The sequence below is a fragment of the Cyprinodon variegatus genome, unplaced genomic scaffold (genome assembly GCF_000732505.1).
Source record: "Cyprinodon variegatus isolate N-32 unplaced genomic scaffold, C_variegatus-1.0 Scaffold902, whole genome shotgun sequence".
NCBI lineage: Eukaryota > Metazoa > Chordata > Actinopteri > Cyprinodontiformes > Cyprinodontidae > Cyprinodon > Cyprinodon variegatus.
Window position 1 is genome coordinate 194911 of NW_015151355.1, and position 24628 is coordinate 219538.

The following is a 24628-nucleotide window of genomic DNA, read 5'->3' on the forward strand; positions in this document are numbered from 1 at the left end:
GCTATATAAATAAACTGAATTGGATAAAGTTGGTTTAAAAAGTTAATCAAAGTCATTTTAACCTTGACAGTGTTGGTATACAGCATTGCAGAGACTGTGTGGAGGCTGAAGGATGGCCTCCATGCAGACCCAGGATCAGCTGAAGGGGACACTGTGTGCTGAGGTCAGCGTCACATATCCAAACTCTAGTACCCCCTTAACCACATGTAAGGAGACACCAGCCCCTCAGAAGGTAACCGTGTCCAACAGGGATCACTTCCCACCATCACGCTGGACTGAAACCCTAAAGAGGGACTTAAATGGAGGCTTTGTAACAAGTTTAAAGTAGTGAACATCTTTCTTGCAGGAGATTTGTCGTGGCTAGGCTGATGACTTTTTGATCTGGATGTGGAGGTCAAAGGTAAATCCAGTCAACCTGCATTAAACAAGTTGTTCCCTTCAGACACCACAGAAATAAAATAATCCTCAGCTTCTCCATGAATATCCATTTAAATCCATGTTTGCAGAGACTTGTTATCAGATGTCAGTAGAAAGAAAAATCTACATTTAAGAGCACCGTGTTTAAATAAGCTCCTCATATCTGGTGTTATGATGCATGATTGACAAAAAAAAGATTTTCCGGGTGAGATTATTAATAATCTACAATCTAGAAACATTATTTTACAAATGCAAAGCAAATTTAAGATTATGTAGAACTCGTCATCCTTCCATCTGCCTCCTGTTACCTTTTCCTTCCCACTACCCCCTCCCTTCCTCTCACCTCTCCTCTCCTCCCTGTTTTCCAGTTTCCCTCCTTGTGTCCCCTCCAGACCTTATAAATACACCAGAGCAGTTGGGAAGAGCTCAGAGCTGCAGAGCTGCTCATAGAAAATAGGAACAGGACAACGAGGAGGGAGAGGACACCAACAGGAAGAACAAGACAAACATCTCAGCTAAAACTTGATTTTAGTTTGGATAAAAGATCAGGTTTCTCAATCACAGGATTGATCAGTTAGGAAAAGGGTTTGATAGATCAGTATAGGTTGAGCAGGTGGTGTCAGAAAGATGTTCTTTGTTTTCCTGCTGTGCATATGTGGTCTCCTGCTGCGAGGAAATGCCCAGGACCGAGCCTCTTTGTGGAGGGGGAACGACCGCAGTGGGCGATGCCAATACACCTTCACCGTGCCCAGTCCCATGGAGGCCACCTGCCCACAGGGTGGAGGTCCAGAGGTGGAGGGCCTGAAGAACAGACTCAGCGTGCTGGAGGCACTGGTGTCCCAGCTGAGTGGAAAGGATGTCCAACCACGAGGAGGTCACCAGGGCGCCGCTGCCAGACCGCAACCTGAGCTCCAGGAGGCGCTCAACCGGGCCGTGGGAGAGAGGAACCTGCTGCAAGGGGAGAAGGAGAGACTGGCCAGGGAGCTGGAGACGCTTAAGCTCCGGATGGAGGAGATGAGGAGGGAGACAGAGAGGCTGAGGAGCAGACCGTGTCTGGGTCAGAATCCAGCAGTGGCCCCCAGCTCCCCCCAACAGGACTGGGGCCGAGGCAGACCTGTGTCTGGTAAGAGAAACACAACGTTATAGAAACACAAAAGCTGTAAATTGGTTTTGTTTGTTTTTTTTTTGTTTTTTTTTTACATTTTATGTAAAAAAAGGCATGATTTAACTTATAATTGTGAGTGCATCATTTTGTTATCTGTATTTCTGACCTATTATAACAAACCTCTTTATTCCTACAGTCATGCATTCTGGTCCGTCTCTTGTTTCTATCATGGCTCTGCACAGATTCTAAGAAGCTGTTTTCATGGATCACAAACTTTTCTATAAAAAAGGAAAACATAAAGAAACAGCTTTGTACTAATGGGATTTTTACATTTTAATTCATGTTATTTATACCACATAAAAAGTGCAGACGTAAATTATCAAGAAGGCAAAATACTTTGAAAGATGTGTTACATTTATTTCTGTTATAATTAATCAATGAAACAACATAAATGACTAAACAATGAAGTCACTATTATTTGCTGCATTGGAGAGTTAAGGGTTTAATGCCATAGAGGGAAATCATTCAGGATTTAAAGCCACATAGATCTCTGTGTGTTTGAATAGTAATGTTTTGGTTGCCTATCATCGTGCAGTTAGACACCCCCAGCTCATGTAAACACCCCCCCACATTGCTTTTAGAAAAGCTGGAAGGCAGCCATAGAGGATCAGTTTTATATTTATGGATAGTTGTGCAGCCTTTATGGCTGGTGTTTCCCCTCAGCGTGGCAAAGCTTGTCCTTTTTCTTCTTATTATTTTTTTGTTGTTCCGATGTGCTGTGGTGCATTTCTTTTCACTAAACACTTCCCACAGTCACCATTCTTCTTTTATATTTAATTCAATTCAGTTTATTTCTATAGCGCTAATTCACAACACATTTCATCTTAGGCACTTTCCAGTTCCACCAGATCCACCAGTCAGATTGATTCAAAGTTTTCTATCTAAGGAAAACCAGCTGATTGCATCGACTCATTGACTCTTCAGCAATCCCTCACACTAAGCATGCTTGTAGCGACAGTGGAGAGGAAAAACTCCCTTTGAACAGGAAGAAACCTCCAGCAGAACCAGGCTCAGTGTGAGCGGCCATCTGCTGAGGCCCACTGGGGTTCAAGGAGACAGAAGCAGACATAGAAAAAGAAGCATAGATACAAAAGGCAACTGTCAACCAGCTCCACAGGCGGCCCCGTCCAGGAAACACACAGCCAGGCAGACGAGCTCCGAGCCAGCTCCCATGTCAGAGGATGAAGAGAGCACATCCAGTTAGTCACAGTCAGAGAAACAGGACTACACTGGAAAACAGGCCAAGCTCCAACATCTAGAAACAAAGGTGTTGATGGCAGCAGCACAGCTGATATTTCTCTCCAGGATGGAGTCACAGCCAAACAGGAACAGACCAGATGAAGCTACTATGAGAAAAAGCAGAGAGAGCAGAACGTTAGAGATTGAACTAACAGATTCTGCAGAGTGGGAGAATAGAGATAGAATGAAGCAGAATGATGAAATAGGGGTCCCTATGTCCTCCAGCAGTCTAAGCCTATAGCAGCAGAACTATAGAGATAGCTCAGGATAACCTGAGCAACTCTAACTAGAAGCTTTATCAAAAAGGAAAGATTTAAGCCTAGCCTTAAAAGTAAACAGGGTGTCTGCCTCACGGACTAAAACTGGTAGTTGGTTCCACAGGAGAGGAGCCTGATAACTAAAAGATCTGCCTCCCATTCTACTTTTGATTTCTAGGACTCACTAGTAAACCTGCAGATTGAGAGCGAAGTTTTACCCCCCAGTGAAGAATCCCTCAGTTTACACCCACCTGGAATTCTGCATCATTTATTTTTAACGTTGAGATTTCCTGGACCGATAAATCTTTCCATTCCTGTAAGACCGTCTGTATTCCCTGTGCTTCAGGAGGCCCGTATAGCCCTGCATCCTCTCAGTTATGGGCTTAGCTCCTCATGTTTTCACCTGCAGACTGAAACACACAGGAAGGGCCCCCCTAAGGGTGACAGGCAGATGCAGAATAGATCATCCAGACTTGCAGGAGCATAGGAGAAACAACAATAAATCAAGATATTCTGGAAAGTTTGTAGGTAAGAGGAAAGCCTTTGATGGGATTTTTATGGCTTACAACCCCAACACTATTTGTGACCTTTTTAAATACTTAAAATATACGAGCTGATGTTCTGAAATGGTTATGTTATGCTTTAAGAATAAGCATTAGATTACATTTACAGCACAAGCAGTAACCCAAACCAGCCGAGTACTTGGTTCACATAGTGTTAATCTTTCCTGAATGGGACGTGATCTGAACCCTGAAGTCTGTTCTACATGATGGTGATCTATTAAATCATTTCACCTTATTTAAAAATATATAAATAAAACAGAGAGGCAGTCAGACACCAAAATTCTTTATATAATATAGTGGGTGACATTAAAGGATGCCAAGCCATAAAACAGTCATTAATATTGTTGGAACAACATATGGAGTCATAAAAAAACGAGTTTTTATTCCTCTCAGGCTCAAATTAAGTTGCAGTTGCAGGAAAAATCTTATATTTGGAGAAAAATATTATATGGGGTAGTAATATACAATTCAAATTTTTTGAGAGAGACCTTCACATGCAATAAATTCTGGGATGTTGCAGATTTGCAACAATGGCCCGGAGTGGTAAATTAATACTGAAGACTGAATCTGATATGAACGTTAACTTTATTTAAATGTCACAAACAAAAAATTAATAAAAAAAAATTCGGAAAAAAAAAAATTTCTCTCACAAAATTAGAGACAACTTTTTCTCAAACTTCTTCTCCGTCGACATCTCAAAACCTCTTGAGAAGGCCGTTTCTGTTAAACTGTTGCTCAAAATATAGGCAAACTAGTAGATAAAGCATGTAGCTTCCATTGGTGCCTGTTTGGGCAAACGTTGCGAATCCACAACATTCAAATCGAGATGCCTCTGGTGAAAAACCCAGGGGAGATAAAATATCTAAACACATTCATGATTCATATATGTAGTATTGATTTCAAAATAATGGAAATTGGTAGTGATACTTACATGAAATTGGTCCTTAGAAAATCGGTTTCAGTGACTCAGCCATTTTGAAAGTGAGTCAGCAGTGCTATCTGGTGAGCTGGAGAGAAACTGTTTGTTGCAAATGCACAACTAAGTCCTTCTGTTGTACTTCCGAGTAACAAAAGCTCTTAAAATATGGATGTGGAGTAATTAGCTAAGTGGGATAAAGCTGTTGCAAATATGCAACATCTGCCTGGAGAGGGTTACCTTTAACTGTCCCAGAAAAGGTGGTAGGATGGAAGAACCCCCCAAAAAAAGACTTTAACAGAAAGATCAGCACCACCTAGACTTATTAATCCAGTAACTTAGGAGCCTTCCAAAACTTTTCACACCCTTCTTTTTCTGTTTTTTTGTAGCGTCAAAACCTCAAACTTTGAATTTCCTACCATTTAGTTTGGGAAATCCCCACTAAGTAGAGCATGACTGTAAATCCAAAGGTAAACTATACATCGGTGGTCAAACATATGGTAAGCATTTGTAGTCAGCCCCTTGAATCAGACACCCCTAAAGAAAATTCTAGGAACCCAAATTATGGAGAAGTTTAAAACAAGCCCTGATGACAAGTCCGAAAAGCTACCAGCCAATGGTTGTATGTCAAACTGACAGGCTGCGCAAGGAAAGCTGAAGCTGCTGAGAGGCACATGTCAGCACACAGGCCTTGTCTGGACTGACTGAGGTGGTCGTTTAGGCCTCTAGATCCTGCAAAGCTGATAGAGACATAAAGAAAAAGGCTTCCAGCTGCAGATAAGGCCGACATCTGAAGGCAAAGCTTCTAATAGTGACTAAACGGGTAAAAGTTTATGGGTTACAAATACTTTTGAAAGTCCTTGTTGTTGTTTTTCCAGACAGCACCGACTTCCATTCACCAAACTACCGATCATTAACGCAGCACATCAACAACAGATGTTGACGTTTAAAGTTCGCCGCTCCACCACACACCATCGCTTTTAATCACAACACATCCGGCCATCTTCTTTCTGTAGTTTGTAATCATCGTTGTGTTTAGACCACCAGGAGTTTCCACACAGAGCTGCTTACAGTTTATCAGATTCTGTTTGACAAGGTTTATTTTTCACTGCAACGGTTTGAGAGGAAAACAAGCTGGAAAAACAGAGACAAGGGTCACACTGGGTTATGGAAATATGACAAACAAAAACAAAGTGTTAGATAAAAGAGATATTCTTAACCTTGTGGACTATATCACAGTTTTAAATAATTATTGAATTAAATTAGCTGATATTTTCATGAAATGTCACCAACATAGTTTATCTACAGAAATATAAAGTCAGTTCAATCTATTTAAGTACATTTCATAAGTTCCAGCTTAACCTCAGTTGTAAAACACGTGTTCTCCTCAGAGAGCAGAATCAAACATTTTTATCTACATGCAAAATGTAGAAAAATGGATGCAGCTCATCATCAGCTGGTGAAGATCCTCAGTCATCCAGGTCAGTCATTCCAAAAAAGTAAAAAAAAAAATCTGCTGGACTTTGTTTCCAAGTGAAGACGTTTCGCTTCCCATCCAGGAAGCTTTTCAATTCCCCCTTTCCAAAACATAGACAGGTATCGGTTATTACAGGCTAACAACGAAACAAAACCACCCCCATCCAAAGGGGCGGAGCCGCTCATCAGGATCAGTTTGCATGTTTCTAAGCCGAAACAAGGCTTTGCTTTATAAAGCCTGGAACTCAACAATATTTCTGACATTTTGAGTTGAAAAAGCTTCCTGGAAACAAAACATCTTCAAACTTGGAAACAAAATCCAGTGGATTGTTTTTTTTTTTTTACTTTTTTGGAATGAGCAGCACATCATCCTAAAACTATAGTTCTGATAGTGAAACACGGCAGTGGGAGAGTCATGCTGTGGGGATGGCTTTCAGGTACAGAATTGGGGGTGGTGATTCTCCTTCCATCAGCCCCACAAATACAGTCAGATTCCTGACTGAGTGTTTTAGATCGGAGCGTGTCGGTGAGTTAAAGTGAGCCTGTCTGCATTCAGAGCTGATCTACAAACTGTTTGACTCCAAACCAGCAGGGAACCAGCATCTAACGAGGGCTTGATCCCTCCTTCAAATGGTTCCCTAAATGTCACATTCCTCGCTGTCATTAGTATAACAGACAGGCACATATATCCCGGTCTAGCTGTGACGTGCGTCTCTGTGTCCAGGCTCCAATCAGATGTCCCACCTCATGACCAATCCCAACAGGCAGGGCGACAGCAGCAACCTGAGAGGTGAGACCAGTTTCCTTCCACAGAAACCCAACTTTATGCTCATCCACTGTTTTTTATTTTTATTTTACTGCACATTGATTAATACTTAAACCGTCGATCTTTTCTGGCTTCAGATTCAGCCTGGCAGTACGGACCGATGGGCTTTCAGGAACTGAAGGCCGAGGTGACCGAGGTTCCTGCTCCTGACAGCAACAACACAGGTCTCTGTCTTTCATTAAAACTGCAGCAATTTCCCCCCCAAAAAAATATACGGATGATCTACAGAAGCCCTCTGAGCCAAATCCTGCTTTTCCTTTGAGAGAATATCACCAGAGGAACGCAGTATGAAGCAGAGATGCTAATACCAGCCAGTTCCATCCACCATCATTGGTGTGAGCCAGCAAACATGACCCCCATCCCTCCTGCTGACAACCTCAAAGCAAATACAGCTATTAATACCGAGGCATGTGGGGTGAGAATACCTCTGCCGTGCCTCGACGTTGGTATGAGGGGCCCTGTGAGTTTCATGTTTGCCTCATAAAAGAGGAGGGAAAGCACCTTTAACGAGGCTGTCATTTAATCTAACCCTTCCCAGGGTGGATCCCAGGCTCCTCTAAAGCTCCTAAAGTATGCATCAATCTGCCTCATGAGGAAAAAACATCACAGAACATCGTTCTGTTTCATTTGAGACCAAAGCACATGGTAATGGGTGTATTTATAAGGCTTGCTGGTGTCTAACCTAAAATCTGGGTCTACATCCGGAACCTGAGAGGAACGCTGTATTTTAGGAAGAGATAAATATAAAACCAACCTTATCATTTTCTCTAGAGCCTCTCCTCTGAGGGTGGTGACTCAGATGAAACCTGCCGGTTGTGTTACCGCTCTAACAGTCGGTTTTAGGATCAGAATGATCAGCTGTTTTTCTGATGATGACTCGTCAGACTTCTGGGTTTTTCTCTTGTTCTTTTAGAGAAAACATCTCAGAGCTTTGATGCGATTTGATACAAAAATGTTCACATCTTTATTTTGGTTTCTGTTGAATACATGTTGGTAAATCTTTCTGCCCCCCCTCCTCATTCGTTGTCCATCTTTCTGCAGGATGCGGGGAGCTGATCGCTGTGGGGGAGCCGGTCACTCACAGGAAGGCCGATAACATCGCGGGTAAATATGGGGTTTGGATGCAGGATCCTGAGGCCGTTTCCCCCTATGGACCCAACATGCTGTGGCGCATCGATACCGTTGGCACTGAGATCAGGCAGCTGTATGGGTATGAAGACATGGAGCAGCTCTCCAAAGGCTTCCCCTCCAAGGTAGGAATCACAGCAGAACCTTAAACTTGAATGGATTGTATTTGGATTTAATATCCTAGATCAGGCATCCCCCAAAGTCGGTCCTCAGGGCCGCTGTCCTGCAGGTTTTAGAGGTTTCCCTGCTCCAGCACAGCTCATTTATATGGATAGTTGATTAAAAGGCTTTTGCCGAATTTAGAGCTCGCAATAAGCTGCAAAAATAATCCCGTCCCAGTCAGAAAGACCCAAACCAACAGTTAAGCAAATTACAAGTTCAAAACCTCTGGAGCAGCGTCCCAAAATTGTAGAAGACTCATTGATTGTAAAAAAGAAAGATTTTGTACTTTTTATGGTAGAAGTGATCAATTTTAGCGCTCAGACGACAAAGAATCAAAATAAAATCAAAATAATAGTGCAAGCTGCAGAAAAGTATCTTGAAGTCAGAGATTTAAACTTGGAAACGGTTGAAAGTATGATGGGAAAACCAGTAGGACCATCAGAAACTGGCAGAGTGATGATAAGTTAAAGATTAATTAGAAACTTTGAGGACAAATTTGATTAAGTATTTATTATGTTGGATTAAATTAAACAGTTTGGAAAAAAAATTTTTTTTCTTTAATTTATTTTATTTATTCTGGGGATGAGTCTTTTTTCCCGTTTCCTTGTTTAACTCCTTATCAGTTGGTGGCGGTCATGCATTTGAACTAGTTTGCCAACTGCCTTAAAACCTTAGAAGAAGAAGAAAAAGGCTTTTGCTGAACTGCAATCATCAGAATGAGCTGCGCTAAAGCAGAGAAACCTCTAAAACCTGCAGGACAGCGGCCCTCCATGATGCCTGTCCTGGATCAGGGGGGCAATTCCAGTTCCTGAGGGCCGCTATCCTGCAACTTTTAGATGTGTCTTTGGTTCAACACACCTGAATAAAGTCACTAGATGATGGAGAGGACTCTGGAGGAACTGACTGCATTAGGTAACTCAGGTGTGTTGGAGCACGGACGGATGTAGAAGTTGCAGGATACAGCCCTCCAGGAACCAGAATTGCCCAGCTCTGTCCTAGATAATGACAAAGTAGAGCATTAATATCAAGGGGGATGAAAAATCTAAATGAAATCTGAAACTGTGACCTGCTGACATATTACTGAATTTTTTTTAGGTTTGTTAAAGAATAAAGGGCATCATGAGGGAGGATGTTGTGGAGAGTTTCAGAAGGAGTCAGGTTTGAAGATGACCTGATAGAGAGCTTTAATTAGAAACAGCCCAGTGATAGATGGTAACTCTGGAGGAGCTGCAGAAGACGGGGCAACTATGGTGCCTTCTGTAAATCTGGCCTTTATGGAAATGTGGCAGGAGAAAAAAATCCAATGAGTTGTTGGATACTTGTAACTTTCTGACTGATATTTAAAGCTGTATCTGTGATGGAAAAATGAACTCTAGACACCCCCTCAGAGCAGGGGCGAAGCTAGATGGGGGGCCAGGGCCACCCTTAGCCAATCATTGGCCACCCCTACCATTTTGGTGGTTAATTGATGCACATCAGTGCACTAACATTAAAGATAAGTACAGAGTTCATAATCTTTTCAGAAATACATTTTGTGTTAAATATGGGGTAAAATGATAAAAATAAAATGATGTTTCTGGAAGTCATCTAGGAGTCTTCAGTGAAATCATAGAAAACTATTTTCATAAAAACACATTAAATAATCAACTTATGTAGGTATAAGTACTTATAAATATCAATTTAATGCAGAATGATTATTGATAAAAGTAGGTAAGTGATGACAATGGAAAAGATGTTTGGCCATGTTTTATCAAGAAAACACGGATGTTTAAATATATGCGTCTATTTGTTAGCAAAGGATGCAGGAAAGTATAGTTTGTCTTTATTTTGAAAATGTGGATGTTTTGCTCGTTAAATTTCCTGTTGGAACCGTATAGATTTTTTTTTTTAACAGTGTCCTGTCTGACAATGTGGCAATAAGAATAACTGTCTTGATGCCAAAAAAGTTTTTTCTTTCACAAGTGAAGCAGTACGGCTATCGGCATAGTGTTCCGCTTGATTTATGCATATAAATAGCTTTCTTATGATTATGCAGGGAAAGTTACAGATTATATGGACACTGCGATGTAGGTAGAACAGGAAAGGAAAAACAGAAAAAAAGGAGAAAAGACGAAAGAAAGAGGAGTCCCCAGCTCCCCCAGCACACCAACACCTGATTTAATCTACCTGTTTAAAACTACTTGCATAAAAAGGGGGAAATGTCATAATCTAAATCGGCACAGATTGCACAAGACTTTATGAAAGACCTGCAGCAAGAATGTTTTCTTCAAACATTGGCTAAAGATGGCAGAGTTTAATGCAAGCTTGACTATTAGGACTTTTATCTGCAGGACATGAGAGCGTTTAACTCGGCTGCTCCACTTTATTAATATGCCCTAATTTAAAGAAATCTAACACAAAATCTAAATAAATTGGACAAACATCCTAAACTGTGTTGTGATGTTCTGCTGGAACAGGTGCTGCTGCTGCCAGACCCGTTAGAAAGCACCGGCGCCACCATGTACCGGGGGTCCCTGTACTACCAGAGGCGGCTGAGTCGCACACTGATCCGCTACGATCTGGCTGCTGAGCACGTGGCAGCCCGCCGGGAACTCCCCCATGCTGGCTTCCACGGCCAGTTCCCCTACTCCTGGGGGGGCTACACAGACATCGACCTGTCTGTGGATGAGAAGGGGCTGTGGGCCGTCTACTCCACCAGTAAGGCTCAGGGAGCTATTGTGATCTCCAAGCTGGATCCCAACAGCCTGGAGGTGAAGAGGAGCTGGGAGACCAGCATCAGGAAGGCGTCTGTGGCCAACTCCTTCATGATCTGCGGGAAGCTGTACACCGTGGCGAGCTACGCGTCTCGGGAAACCACCATCAACCGCGTGTACGACACCGGAACCAGCCAAGGGAGGGCCGTATCCATCCCCTTCAAGAACAAGTACGGCTACAACAGCATGGTGGACTACAGCCTGGCTCAGAGGAAGCTGTTCGCCTGGGATAACTTCCACCTGGTGACCTATGACCTCAGGCTGGGCCGTCAGCAGGCCAACTGAGGCCGTCATGGAGGACTGCTGCTCTTCTGTTCCTGCTTCAGAGACTCTCAGCTGTAGACCATAACATGAGCGGCAGCAACAGATCTATGGAAACCAGTTGGTTCCAACCGTTCTGTTGAAATTACATAAAAATCTGTTTATTCAATCATAAGGACTGAAATTAGAAACTGTTTGGGGCAACCAGAAACCTGTCTTCTGGCAGATTTCCCCCCCCATCATTATTCCTCAGTGATTAGTAGAATTTGGCCCTTCTGTCTCTCCATAGAGCGGCAGCCGTTCAGCTACCAAACCTCAAAGAAACCCCAGAGTTGCACCCTCAGCAGGTCTACTTTTCCTTTTTTTTTTGCTGTGGCGTGGTCCACCATTTTTGTCTTCAGAGGAATTATTTTTTTACCGCCTTTGATCCATATGTATTGTGTTGTTTTCCATGTTAAGCTTTATTTTGGGGACTTAAGAAAAAAAAAAGTCAGTTTAACCCACTCCCCGGAAAAAAATAAATGTGTGATTCATTAACCCTGTGATGCAAACTGTGGTTTTAAATATCCTGCAGTGACGTATCAGCCATCTGTCACTGAAACTGCCTCCATGCAGCTTGTATTGAATATTGCATGTAATTTGCACAGTTTAATCAATATTATGTCCAAAAATCATAAAATAAACTTTATAAATAAGTTTTTGTTTTCATTTTTCAAAAATATGTCAAATGAACCAGCTTAATGGAAGGAGTAGTCGAATAGTCAATTTTCAAAAGGTTGTTTTAAAAGAACTTCCTCAGAAAAAATTGTTTCATATTAAAGCAGTGTACAGAATTAGAACTTTAAGCTCATTAAAATACTAAAATTCACTTCTAACTTACTGAAAATATTTCAAATTTGAGCTAGAAAGATTATAGGATGCAAGGAAAGGAAGAAGTCAGGCAAGATGATGGAAAAATATCAATATGCAGGACAGAGAAGATGATACAGAAAGAAGCATAATACTTTGAAATGATGGGAAGAAAACCACAAAAATAAAAAATAGACAAGGTCCAGAGGATGGAAAAGGAAAGGAGACGAGTCAGGATGGAAGATAGGAAGGAAAGCAAAGAGTGTGAAGGACAGGACATGGTAAGACCAGGAAAGAAAAATTTTAAAGTAATTAATGAATGGAATTAAGGAAACAAAGGAGGCAACGAAAATAATGTGGGGAAAAACTATGAACAAAGTGAAACAAAAAAGGATGTAAAGGAAACCGGAAGATAATGCAGGAAGAAAAAGAAAAGATTCTACAAAGCAATGCATTTTTAGACACCAGAGTAAAAAAAGAAAAAATATATTTTTTCTAATCTAATCTTTAAGCATTTTTCAGGCCAAATAAACTCGATAATTACATCAAACATCATCTTTTACCCAATAAAGCCGTTTTGAGAGGGCAGCAGGTCTGCATACCATCACCAGCCTGGAAGAGGCTGCATCAGTCTCTGGGTGGAGGACAGTAGCTCTCTACTGACACCCAGTGGTGTGATCTATAAACTACAGAAGAGTATTAGGACCAGGCTAGTTTTTTTTTTCTTTTTATAAGAGAATAAAGTCGTAATATGAGCATATTGTAACATAAAGTCCTAATATTATGAGATCAATGTATTTTATGAAAACTGACAAGAAGCACCATCTTCCCTAAAATGAAGAATGTTGAGCAAATAAGGAAATATTAAGTCTTAGCAAAGTAGCTCAAATACTCAGGTTGCTGTTTAATGGTGCTGGTCTGATGCTGGTTGTGGTACGATGACTTAAATCTCGCAATTTTACAACTTTATAATGCTGCATTATCCTCATAATGTTAGGAATTTATTCTGGCCCTAATAATCAATCATAATAAACACAGTTTAGCAGAAATACATTAAGAAAGAAGAACATACAAATAACAGTATATTATTTTTATTAGTTTCTGTAACCAAACCAAGAGAATGTAAATAAGACCGTACATATCTTAATACAGTGATGAAACCCCTGTACAACAAAAAACAAAAAGTCTTTACCCTCCCTCCCTCCCTCTCCAAATAAAGGAGTCTCCCCCAGCTAGGGCAGATGTGAAGGGAGTCCCTCTCCATCTCAGGGTGCATACTACCGTACACTTCAAGAGGATTCTGCGACTCCAACACCAGAGCGTCGCTGCGGGTAGAACAGCCAGCGGAAGTGAGGCAGAGAAAGAAAACGGCACTGATTGCTCTCATCAGCAAAGACAAAACCAAACATAAAAGTCCTTCTGCACAACCGCTTTAGTATTTGTGGCTTCGCATTGCATCTTTTTTTTTTTTTCCTTGTTCTTCATCCCGTGCCTCCTCATTATGAAGGTCAACATGCACGCTCAAACAAAAAGGGTCAATCTGTTCCTCTACGCAGCCCTGTCCTGCTAAAACACTAGCTAAGGGCACTGATATCAGTCATTAGCAGCAGCTCTGGATGCCTGTATACAGTGAGGTGTGTCAATGTGTTGGTGACCACTCTGGGATGGGTGTGAAAGCAGTGCAAGGATGTGTGATAACTGCTCCCACTGCGGAGCAGCTGGAATTATGTGATCCTACTTTATCAACTCAACCCAACGAGCGCGCCGCGAGCACGCCGCGAGCACGCCGCTGCAGCATTGCTGACGTTAAACAGAGTCCAGCGCTAAACTTTCCCACCTGGAACGGACACACACCTGGACACAGGAGGAGCTCTCAGGCAAGGAGATGAGAGCGCGAGGCTCACAGGCAGACAAATCAAGAACAGAAAAAAAAAAAATTACAGTCAATCAAACGCTGCAAATTTTTCACATTTCTGATAAAACAAAACCATTTTTGATTTCATGTCTTGGTGCAGCAGCTGTTCCAACCGTTTCTGGATTAGTTCTAATTGGTCAAACAAAAGGTGTGCTTCCATACATAGGATATCTTCTTAAGGAAACAAACTGATTTATTCATTTCTTTTTGTAAACAAAAACATGTTTCTCCAATAATATATCTGAAGCTATGGGGGGGTCAAACTAAAACGAGCTATAAAAACGGCTAACTCAGCAGCAATTCTCAGATCTCTCTCCGTCAGTCAGATGGTGGATTTCTATGGAACGACGTGAGCAGCAAGTTTATCAGCATCTAAGTATGATGAAAGTCGGCCCACCTGCAGAGCGGCAGGGTGGGCAGAAAGGAGGAAGAGGACGACCTCCGACCTCCCCCCCGGTTCCTCCTCCTCCCCCACGCTGTCCTCCAGGGCTGGTAGGAGGCTGTGATTGTGTAAATGGGGGTAGGGTCTCTCTTCCATCCTGATGTTTTGTCGTCTCGATGGGGCTGGCGGCTCGTTATTTGCCCTCCTCTGGTTTGATGGCCTGTGGTTTAATGGGGCCAGTTCGAATGGGCTTGGCCGTGGATGCAGCAGGTTTGTCGGCATCCGGTCGCTCCACGGCTGCCTGGTGGTTGGTGGCCGACGGGTCGAGCGGAGCTTTTCCTCCTTGATCGAGCCGAGGCTTGCTGACTTGAGGGGCCTTCAGCTGCTGCTGCTGCTGCTCTGAGAAGAACTTATGAGTCGACTGAAGAACTTCAGCGCGCTGCTTTGCCTTCAGAGGACAGGAGGAAAAATCAATGAACCAATCAGGACGAACCAATCAGCCTAAAACGGAGAATAGAGCCACCGCCTACCTTTAGGTCCTGCTCAGCCTTCAGGGCTGCTTGTGTCCCTCTGGGTGGAAGGGAGGAGCCAGAGGGGCCCCTGGGAGGGTGCTGACTGTGCTGGGGTCGGGGGTGAGGCATCAGCCCACCACTCATGTTGGGTGAAATAGGAGGACCCATTGAGGAGCGCTGGACTCCTCCTCCAAAGGAGTTTGCGTGGTGAGGGCGAACCAGAGGAGAGACGATATTGGGCTGAGACAGCATCTAAAGAAAAAGTCAACGATCAGAGACGCATCGAGGTTCCACAAACATTTTCCTCTGCTAAACCATTAATCAATTAAAGACGTTATGATCTAGTTTCCAGGCAACGGGCTGCATGTCTGACGGAATGCATTCGCTGCATCATGAATCAGATCAAAATGTTGATGCATCATGATCTGGTGTGCTACCTGTGGGTTGAACTGGCCGGGGAAATGCTGAGTCATTCTCAGGCCTGCAGAACTGGGCTGGAACTGCTTCTGGTAAAGCATGCTGTTCATTTTACTGGATTGGCTACTGGGAGAAGTGGAGCTGGCCCTGCAGCAAGCAGACAGAAAACCACTGATGTGACGCAAAGAGCAAGACAAGGGCAAAGAAAAAAAAAAGAACATTTGTACAAAATGATTTATACACAAGATATTATCTGCTGTTCTTTGATGAACAGAAACTTAGAGCGGTTATGTGATCCATCTCCCTGCTTTTAGTCAGAACGGCTGGATTATTACTGCCCCCCCCCAAACTCAGCTCTGGATTAACAGATTTTAATTAAAAAAATTTAATTCACAGGGTTAATCAATGCAGGAAAAATACCACAGTTTATTCAGCCATTTAGTTTAGATCCATCCGACTCCTTCAGACTAATCAGGTAAAATAAATGCAGAACAAGTTGGTTTTTTTTAAAAGCTGAGTCATTATTAGAGCAGTAACGGTTTGCATATTTGTATGGAACCGGTCGGAACAGCAGACCCAGTAGCGACCTGTTTGAAGCAGATATAATCATTTATTTAGCCGGGCATATTTATCGCGTTATATTTGGTCAATCTGTGCTGTCAGACCCTATTGAACGACGGGCCTTTTTCCACTTTCTCGCACACATAAGCTTAAGCTACGGCATCAGAGCCTGTGGAGACCGAGATCTCAGAGGAAAGTAAGGAGCTAAAGAAAGAAGCTCCCTCCAACCTTAAGTCCCCTCAGGCAGCATTTTGATTCCCAGTAACACCAAGTTAAAAAGGTAAACAAAACGAACGCAGCGAGCCGACACTACAGCATTGAGGTAAGCAATTATATAAAGAGAAAACTGCTGTGATGTTTAATTTTTGAGACGAGGATGAGATGTTCCTGTTGAATGCTGCTTTATGATGACCTTAGATGGGAATCCATTCATTTAATGCACTCTGTGGGAACTGGTTCACAAGCAGAATTTCCATTTTTCATTGAAAAAAAATCTTGTTTTTGCATATTTTCTTATTTAAATTCTCATTCAAGAAAACTGCTTTGATGTTATTCCAAAAAGGTATAAAGAAAAAATTTTATGAGAATAATGTCCAGTTCTACGCTGGTGCTAAAAGATTTCCTGATTTGTCAAACCGAAGCCAAAGTTTAACTTCACATGATGCTCCACATTCCACATTTAATGGAAGAAAGTGCTTCTTGTAAGAGTTGGCATAAAATATGACTTTCTTCCTCAATTTTGACGACTTTCTTCCTCAATTTTGACGACTTTCTTCCTCAATTTTGACGACTTTCTTCCTCAATTTTGACGACTTTCTTCCTCAATTTTGACGACTTTATTCCTCAATTTTGACGACTTTATTCCTCAATTTTGACGACTTTATTCCTCAATTTTGACAACTTTATTCCTCAATTTTGACAACTTTATTCCTCAATTTTGACGACTTTATTCTCAATTTTGACGACTTTATTCTCAATTTTGACGACTTTATTCTCGAAATAGAAAAAAAATAAAAAAATAATAAAATCTCTAGCCTGGCCCTAATACTCCGTCGTAGTTTTCCAAGTGTGAAGACGTTTCTCTTCCCATCCAGGAAGGTTTTTCGATTCCAAATGTCTGGAGAAGCGTTGACTTCCAGGGTTATAAAGTGGCCTAAACAAAAGCCTCGTTATGGATTAGAAAACATGCAAATTGAACTGAAAACAGCTCCACCCCTTAGGAATGGGAAGTCTTTGGCCTGCAAAACCCGATACTGGCTTTGATGTAACATTTGTGAATAAAACAATATATATCTTGGTGTTTATTTTTTCTTTAAATACTGAACTGAAAAAATACCAAACCGTGAATGTTGTGTACCGCTACAACCTTTCTGTTTACATAGATCAAGTACATCTGGTTGTGTTTCATCTCTGGATCAGGTGGTGGGAAGTAATTCATTTGGACAATAGTGGTTTTTGAACACTTTGATAGGCTGAGGTTTACCGGTAAGGACTGGAGGTGGGGGTGGTGCTCCTGCCGCCGACTGGAGGAGTCCCGGGCTTCACGTCCATCCCGCTGCCGAACAGCTTGAGATCCATGTCCATCTGTAACGAGTAGGAATAATATCTGATAAGCTTCCTGTCAGAACCTTCAGCTGTGGTGAAACAGAATGAAGCGCAGCACCTTGCTGGTTGGAGGCTGCATCATGTTATGGTTTGGACCCATGATGCCTCGGTAGGGCTGAGACACCGGGGGCTGGCGGTTGATGTTTGGAGGCTGGGGTTGGGGAGGAGTGGGCGGCAGAGCGAGCAGAGGCTGACCACCTCCTGACCCAAAGTTCGGCAGAGACAACTGGGAACCAGGCAGAGGGACAGTTACCTTTAAAAAAGGAGTAAACGAATCAACTGGGAAATGAAGCTGCATTAACTGGTTTTATTTTAACCATTACCTGCTGCATTGCAGAGCTGGGAGACTGCGTGTTGCTATAGTAACTGCTCTGACCATGCTGCTGCACCTGCCCCGAGTACATGTTAGAATGCTGATTCATCCCCTGGCGAGCCTGAGGAGTCAGCAATGCCAAATGCTTCTTGTGAATGAACATGAGAAATAAATAGAAACAGCTCTGACTCTGAAGTGATGTGAAAACCTGTGTGGGGGTGTTACCTGCAGCAGGTGCGTATCTATGAGCTGGGACCCTCCCATCCCTGAGGCCTGGTTGAGCGGCGGCTCAAACAGAATGGGAATGTGTTGGGTGGAGGAGGGCTGCTGATAGGCCAGGCTGGACTGAGGCTTGCCCAGGTCGGGAGCCTGAACCCCCGGGTAGCTGTGCAGGGACGGTCCGGACAGCATCATGGACGGCTGGGACAAGCTGCCCTGCATGAACGCCTGCTGTGACCTAAGAGACCGAGCAGAAACGCTGTGTCCTTTAAAAAGCCTCCTGAGGCATTTCTGAGCTGCAGGCGGAGGGTTCCCTTTACCTGTAAGGCTGAAGTGAAGAGCTGAACAGGTCCTGTGGCTGAGACACGGGCGGGCCGGTGCCGAGTCCCAGCTGAGCCTGGTGGGTGTGTTGGTGCTGAGGCTGGCCTTGAAGCGGAGCGTAGATGGGAATGGGAATCTGCTGCACTGCTGTTGGCTGCGTGGCACAGAAACAAGCTCCGTTTATGACGCCATGTTAAACGTGTCTGCTTTACCTGTGACAAACAAAAGCCCACCTGCGAAAGGCCCGGCTGGAAGCCTTGCTGCTGCGCCAGAGAAGGGGCGGCGAGGCGAGGGTGCGGGGTGCTGAACAGGTGGCTAGTGTCCATGTAGAAGGCTGGAATCTGAGCTGCAGAACCTGATCAAGCATCACTCGTTTATTAAAAGGCCTTTGCATCAATTTGTGTTGAGCTTCAGGGATTTCTCTCACCTGCTGCGGCCTGGGAAACGTACACCTGTGGGGTCTGTTGCTGCTGAGGCAGGAGGGGGGGCACGCAGCCCAGCTGAGAGAAGCTGCTGCTGGTGGAGGAGGACAGGCTTCCGCCTTGGAGCTGCTGCGGTTTCACCTTACAGATGTTAGGAGGGTCGGAGGCTGATGTGGTCTTTGTGCTGAGGGACGATGTGGTGTAGGTACCAGAACCTGCTGGTTGGACACAGTCTATTTAATGTGTTTTTCTAGTATATAAATGCCTGCCGAGGTTCCTCCAACTAGTTCAGTATTTTACGTTTGTTTCACACAGCATATTTAATTTAGGATGTTTGCTAATGTGGGTGCACACATTTAGTAAACGCTGTCAAGATTACCAACTGTTTTTCTTTTACCGAGGTTGAAAGTAGTTGGAGGAGGAAATTTGGTGTAACACAAGGAAGTGGAGGATTCCAATAAGCAGCTGATACTGGGAGACTTGGATCCGAGATAACGGGAGTGGACACAACCGCTTTTCCAAAACTGCACATGGACATCTAGTTGTTTACTTTTTGTCGACTGGTTCAGACTTTCATCAAACATTAAAGCAAAGGGTCCTGTCTTGTTGACTGTAGAAATCAGTGTGTTTTTGAAGTGAGGGGAAAATCCAAATTTTATAATGTAGCTGGTTTTGTCCTTTCCACAGGTTGAAGATTTGGCTATATCAGAATCAGCAAACATTGTCTGAAATAACTCAGAAACACCATCGTTGGATGCAAAAGAGTGGTGCCTCACTGCAGGGTTCAGACACCAGAGCACCTCGGCTTCCAAAGTCGCGTTCGAGCCAAATACTGCTCGCAGGTCACAGTCGCCGTAGGAGAGGTGGTTGTAGCAGCCGCTACAGTTGTGGTGACAGCGGGGGTTGGGTTGCTGGCCACAGCAAAGAAATTGGGCACGGTTAACTGCCTCTGCCTTCAATGGCCGACTTGTGATTTCACCGCCCTGACGCCCATTGTACAAAGTTTGAGCATCTTTTTACACACGCTGCAAAATGCTTCTCCAGGTTTACATTCATCGGGCTTTAACCAGGTTTGAATCGTTCATCCTCAAACCACTTTTGCTGAAAGTTACATTTTCGCCCCTCCCATCCTAAAATTAGCTTCGCTCTTTCGCCGCAGCACGTACATGCGACACAGACAGCACATTGCATCGAGTGTTTCGACTTCATGCACCGGCTGTACGCAATAGTCGATTATAGGTTCCGCCTGATCATCACTATCCTTCTAAACAAAACAATGTTTGTAGGCAACATAAATTGTGAATAATGTTTTTGTTCCATCAAGTGTTTGTAGTTTTTAATGCCTCCAGACATTGAAATTAATGCTTTTTAATGCTATTTAAGGCCTTGATTTTCATAAAATCGTTTAATTACTTTTAATGACGCGCGGGAACCCTGTATAAGTATGTGTTTTCTAGTTGAACTTTTTCTCCCTCCCCTCCCCTCCTTGTTTTTAGGCTAGCCTATGTGTTCATTGTGTTATCCCTGGTTAGATTTGTCTTAGTTGATATCTTCTTTTGGCCCAATTTTTTTTCTTCATTTTGAGTCTGTTTGTTAGTACCATATTTTTTCTATGCTTTTCTCCTTTGCCTGACTGCTTGATCCCTGACTATGCCAAAAAAATTCTGTTTTTTGATTGTATAAATGTGGTAAAGTTCATTAAGCAGGCGCTGTATGCGCTAGGGGTGTAAATCACATCCATCATGGCGATTCGATTCAGTATCGATTTCCTGACCCAACGATTCGATTATTTTCGATTCTCAAGAATACACCACGATTCGATTCGATTCGATTAATTGATTAATCGGTTAAATTTTTCCTTTATTATTTATTTTTTTTTTTTACACCTTACAGGCTAAACAAAGTTTCAAGTTTGAAATAAATCAATGAAAGCTGTAATATCATTATGCATTTTCTTTAGAAACAACAGCAAATAACAGAAGTAGAAAAGTTGCATCAAAAAATACTGCAAAAATACTGCAGATAATCAGTGTAATGAGTTCAATGCAATACCTCGGCTCCAGAGAAACTGTCCAACATATTTTTTTAGAATGTAATAAATATACTCAGGAAAGAGAGATGTTGTGTAGAGAGTTAGACAGGAATAAAAATAAACTAGATATAAGGGAATTGTTTCAAAGGTCATCTGGGGATGTAGTTTTTGGTAGTATTTTTAATTTTCTAAGAAGAACGAGTATTTTAGGGAGAATATAATAGTTTGTCTGGTCCATACTCCATTCTGGAAGGTGGCGGTAATGCACCTATAAGTTGTTTGCCAACCGCCATTAAAAAAAAGAAGAAGGCGGCTCCAGCGTGTCGACGTCACCGCCCCTTAAGAGACGCTCCGCTGCTCCTCTCCCAGATTGTAGCTGACCGCAAACAGGAGGCCGGCTTGTTTTGTTTTTATGACCGAAATTACAGAAAACAACTCGTGAAGTTTGACCCGCTAGAAGAGCGAGGTGCGCGAGAACGCTGGGACCCTTTTTCCACCTGGATCTCCGCTCTTTTTGGCCCTCATGTCCCTCCGTCGTCGGACTAAACTCGCCCCCACTTCCTCGCCGCCTCGGCCGTATCTAGACCCACAGCGTGTAGCGCAGACCACGCTTCAATACTGAGCATAATTTAAAAATGTCTGCATCAAGCTCACTGCAACAAACTGCTGTAAGAGTATAACCAGGAAGCGAGGTAGGAGAGCAAAATAGGTTTAGCGCCACCGCAGCACGGGAGGGAGAATTACGCCCAGGAGCAACTGGATAAAAATAGACCGGAGGAAAAAAAAAAAAAACATGAATCTATTCTCTTGCGGACATGTCGATGCATCGGATCGACGGCTTTTGGATCGATGCATCGATACAAAACGATTATTATTTACACCCCTAGTATGCGCTTTATACACAGAGGGCTAAGTTACCTGGCAGAGAAGTGCTGGGGGTTACGGATGCCACGGGGATCTGGGGCATGGAGGCCGAGGAGAAGGAGGAGTATGAGGAAGCACAGGAGGTGTTTGGGGAGGACGAGGAGGTGACTGGAGAGCTTTTCTCCAAACTGGGAGAGTTTTCCCAAGCTTTCCGAGCAGACTCCATCTGTGGAGTCGGGGAGAAACGGTGATTAGTAAATTTTCATTAAAAGTCATTTTATCTCCCCACAGTAAGGGGCTCAGAATATTCTCCTTACTTTTAGTGTTAGGTCAACAGTAGCAGGAGAAACCGTGCTGAGGCTGGAGCTCTGCTGTAGGGTCTCTCTGCGAGGAAGGGGCAGCGAGTGGGGGAGCGCCACCTGGAAAATAAATCAGTATAAACACATTTTCCCTAATTTTTTTTTTTAACATTTCAGGCTCAGAATTTCTACCCACATTGGCCACTAAGCTGTCCTCCATTTTGTTGCCTCCTGTGGGAACGCTGTCCGCCAGAGACGAGGAGGGGGTGGTGTAGTCTGTGACAGACTCCTGAGAAGAGACAAGAATCAACCACCTCAAGATGTTTGTCGTTTTTTTTAGTCAGCAGACCAGAGACATGAGGGAACAGAGGTTCTACCAACCTTGGAGTTACTGGAGTACTCTGCTGAGGGGACGGTGATCATGCCCTCGATGTCCCCTCCCAGTTCTGGTACTGTGGTGTCACTGGTGGGAGGACTGGAGTCTGTGGCTCTGCTGACGCCTCCACCCGTTACTCCTCCCTCCATCCCTTCAGCTTCGGCTCCGCGTGCGTCTTTGGCCTTGCGGTTCTTCAGAGAGCGTTCTTTTCCGATGGGACCTGGCTTGTACTCCTTGGGTTCTACTGGTTCCATCTCAGGAAGCTAACGAAGCAGAGATGAGGGATCAACAGAGGGATGGAGAACGGATGCGGAGCTGCATTAATAAACAGATTTACCTTTTGGGTTTTGATTGGACCGCTTCGTGGTTGTTTCTGTCTTTGTTCTTTGGGAGCAGGAAGTTTGCTTTCAGAGACGGTTTCCAGCAGGGCTGGTCCTCCGTCACTGTCGGTGCTTCCTGCAGATGACGGCGCTCCAAACTGAATGCTGTCTATGCCTAACTCCACAGAGCCGTCAGCTCCGGGCTTCCCACCCTACAGGAAGACAAACATGTTTGAGGCATGGAAGGAGAACAGAGGTCAGAGTCTGTTCATGTAGGAGCTTAAACTTACCTCAGAGGAGACGGTGCCGGTGAAGGAGGTTAAAGGTTTGTTCCAAGCGCTCACAGAGGGGGGCTGAGGAGGGCTGATGGGACCTACTGGAATTTACAAAGTTACACATTTCACTCAGACCGTGTTGATCAAAACCACTGAGCCGCAAACCAGTTCAGACTTACGTTTCTTGACATCAGGAAGGGCAGCGGAGCCCGCCACCTTGTTCTCCCACAGCTCTGTACCCAGAGTGTTGTGCGGCTGTGCAGGCGCAGGGGGGAGGGTCTTTGAAGTGAACTCCACGGTAGCCGGAGGAATGGAGGGTAGAGGAGCCACCGCTCCTTCTAGAGTTTGAGGAGATGCAGCAGGCTGTGAGGGAGCGTGGTGAGGATGCTGCGCTGCAGAGACAGGCGGCGGCGGTGGCGGCTGCTGGGCGGCGGCGGCTGCAGGAGGCTGAGGCTGTGCAGCCTGCTGCTGCTGAGGCTGCTGCTGGGATGACTGCTTTTTGGCAAATCTGGGTGGCAGCTTTCCTCCACTTCCTCTGCTTTTCTCACCGGAACCTTTCTTACCCCAATTCTGGAGAAGATTTAGATTCATTTTAACTTAAATGACGATACCAGAACTCCTAGAAATTAATCTTAACTTCTTACATTTTCCAGAACTAAATCTGTCAAAGCGTTCTTAAAGGTGTATTTTTTATATAATGATGTTCTGGACATTTCAAACATTCCCTGAACATCTGAGCCTATTGGGTTAATCTATTATAATCTGGATTGCATTACCCCACACCACATATGAAATTCTTTATGAAGACTAGTTTATGAGTAGTTGTTTGCTCATAAAACTAAAAACACAAAGCAAAATTTTCTGTTGTGTATAAATAAGTAGAAATCAAACAAAAAACTAGAATCTAAATCTAGATAGCTGCAAAATAACCCCTTGTAGGATGTGTAGAGTTTTCTTGTTTTAGAATAAATTCTGAAAGGTAGACGGGAGTATAATATTTGTTCTTTTTGATCGGACAGCATAAATGATCCTTACCTGAGACGTCTGCTCCTCCTTCTTGCGTTTCTCTTCGTCCTGCAGTCGTTTCTGTTGCTTGCGGGAAACTACTTCTGTGAAACCATCATCGTTGGCACTGGACTGTGGATCCTCTGTGGTGGTCACCTCAGGATGGTCATCAATAATCACAACACCTAAATTAAACCAAGTTAGAGTTATTTACCCACTGCAACCATGGAATAAACAGTGTGTTTATTTTATTAGTAAATAGAGATGATGCATGGAAGCATTACTGACTTGCATAATTGTTAAGATCAAACTGAGAAAGGGCGTTCTCCTTTGGCTTCTTGATGGGCTGCTTGGCCTCATCTTTGCGTCTTGCAGGCTGATCCTTGGCAGCTCTCTGGGAGCTTCCTCCAGCTGCTGGGACCGACGTCTCCGAGTTCTGCTGAGCTGCAGGGCTGATGAGAAAAAACAGGAATCGATCAGGGCTGTCCTGATCCACTCCCAGGTTCAGAGATGAGGTTCAATCAATTTTAAATGACTGTTTTAAGGAAACATTAAGAAACCCAGGCTTTTTTCTATCCGTTTTAAATCTACTGAAAATCTTCCAGAAATTTAATTTGGGACATTTCAAGTAACCTGACTCTGCCAGATGGATTTGCTCCGCATATCCATCTGAAGGCTGAAGAAATTTTGGGAAGGGGCAAAAATACTGGTTAGCTGATTGGCCTATGTTGGTGATAGACGGGCCAAATAAACCAATCAGATCAACGAAGCATATGAC

General features: G+C 43.6%; 2 protein-coding genes across 11 annotated transcripts in view; one reads left to right on the forward strand and one right to left on the reverse strand.

Annotated features, from left to right (window-relative positions):
- The first annotated feature begins 956 nt into the window (after positions 1-956).
- Positions 957-11845, forward strand: myoc (myocilin, trabecular meshwork inducible glucocorticoid response). The gene is made up of 5 exons (XM_015397977.1): positions 957-1540; positions 6758-6823; positions 6937-7023; positions 7901-8112; positions 10606-11845. The coding sequence occupies exons 1-5, from the start codon at positions 1045-1047 to the stop codon at positions 11185-11187; spliced, it is 1443 nt and encodes a 480-aa protein (XP_015253463.1). The 5' UTR covers positions 957-1044; the 3' UTR covers positions 11188-11845.
- A 2632-nt stretch (positions 11846-14477) lies between these two features.
- Positions 14478-24628, reverse strand: part of prrc2c (proline-rich coiled-coil 2C) — a 33024-nt gene continuing 22873 nt past the window's right edge. For 2 of the 10 annotated variants that reach the window (XM_015397994.1, XM_015397988.1), the window contains exons 16-34: positions 24139-24302; positions 23881-24035; positions 23025-23415; positions 22861-22946; positions 22588-22782; positions 22256-22513; positions 22071-22163; positions 21893-21994; positions 21630-21801; positions 18685-18897; positions 18491-18612; positions 18257-18411; positions 17943-18174; positions 17728-17865; positions 17463-17657; positions 17283-17383; positions 15259-15385; positions 14840-15073; positions 14478-14757 (exon numbers count right to left, since the gene is read on the reverse strand). In XM_015397994.1, coding sequence (XP_015253480.1) covers positions 14503-14757; positions 14840-15073; positions 15259-15385; positions 17283-17383; positions 17463-17657; positions 17728-17865; positions 17943-18174; positions 18257-18411; positions 18491-18612; positions 18685-18897; positions 21630-21801; positions 21893-21994; positions 22071-22163; positions 22256-22513; positions 22588-22782; positions 22861-22946; positions 23025-23415; positions 23881-24035; positions 24139-24302 — 3388 coding nt within the window. In that variant the 3' untranslated portion in view covers positions 14478-14502. The remainder of the gene's footprint in view (positions 14758-14839; positions 15074-15258; positions 15386-17282; positions 17384-17462; positions 17658-17727; positions 17866-17942; positions 18175-18256; positions 18412-18490; positions 18613-18684; positions 18898-21629; positions 21802-21892; positions 21995-22070; positions 22164-22255; positions 22514-22587; positions 22783-22860; positions 22947-23024; positions 23416-23880; positions 24036-24138; positions 24303-24628) is intronic. The other 8 variants (XM_015397991.1, XM_015397992.1, XM_015397996.1 and 5 more) reach the window with 8 other exon arrangements.

What these genes read in the sequence shown, in the direction of transcription:
- myoc (XM_015397977.1), top strand. Translation starts at nt 1,045, where the DNA reads ATGTTCTTTGTTTTCCTGCTGTGCATATGTGGTCTCCTGCTGCGAGGA. An exon ending in TCCTGACAGCAACAACACAG is followed by an intron (nt 7,024 to 7,900) that starts GTCTCTGTCTTT and finishes ATCTTTCTGCAG; the next exon opens with GATGCGGGGAGCTGATCGCT. An exon ending in CCAAAGGCTTCCCCTCCAAG is followed by an intron (nt 8,113 to 10,605) that starts GTAGGAATCACA and finishes CTGCTGGAACAG; the next exon opens with GTGCTGCTGCTGCCAGACCC.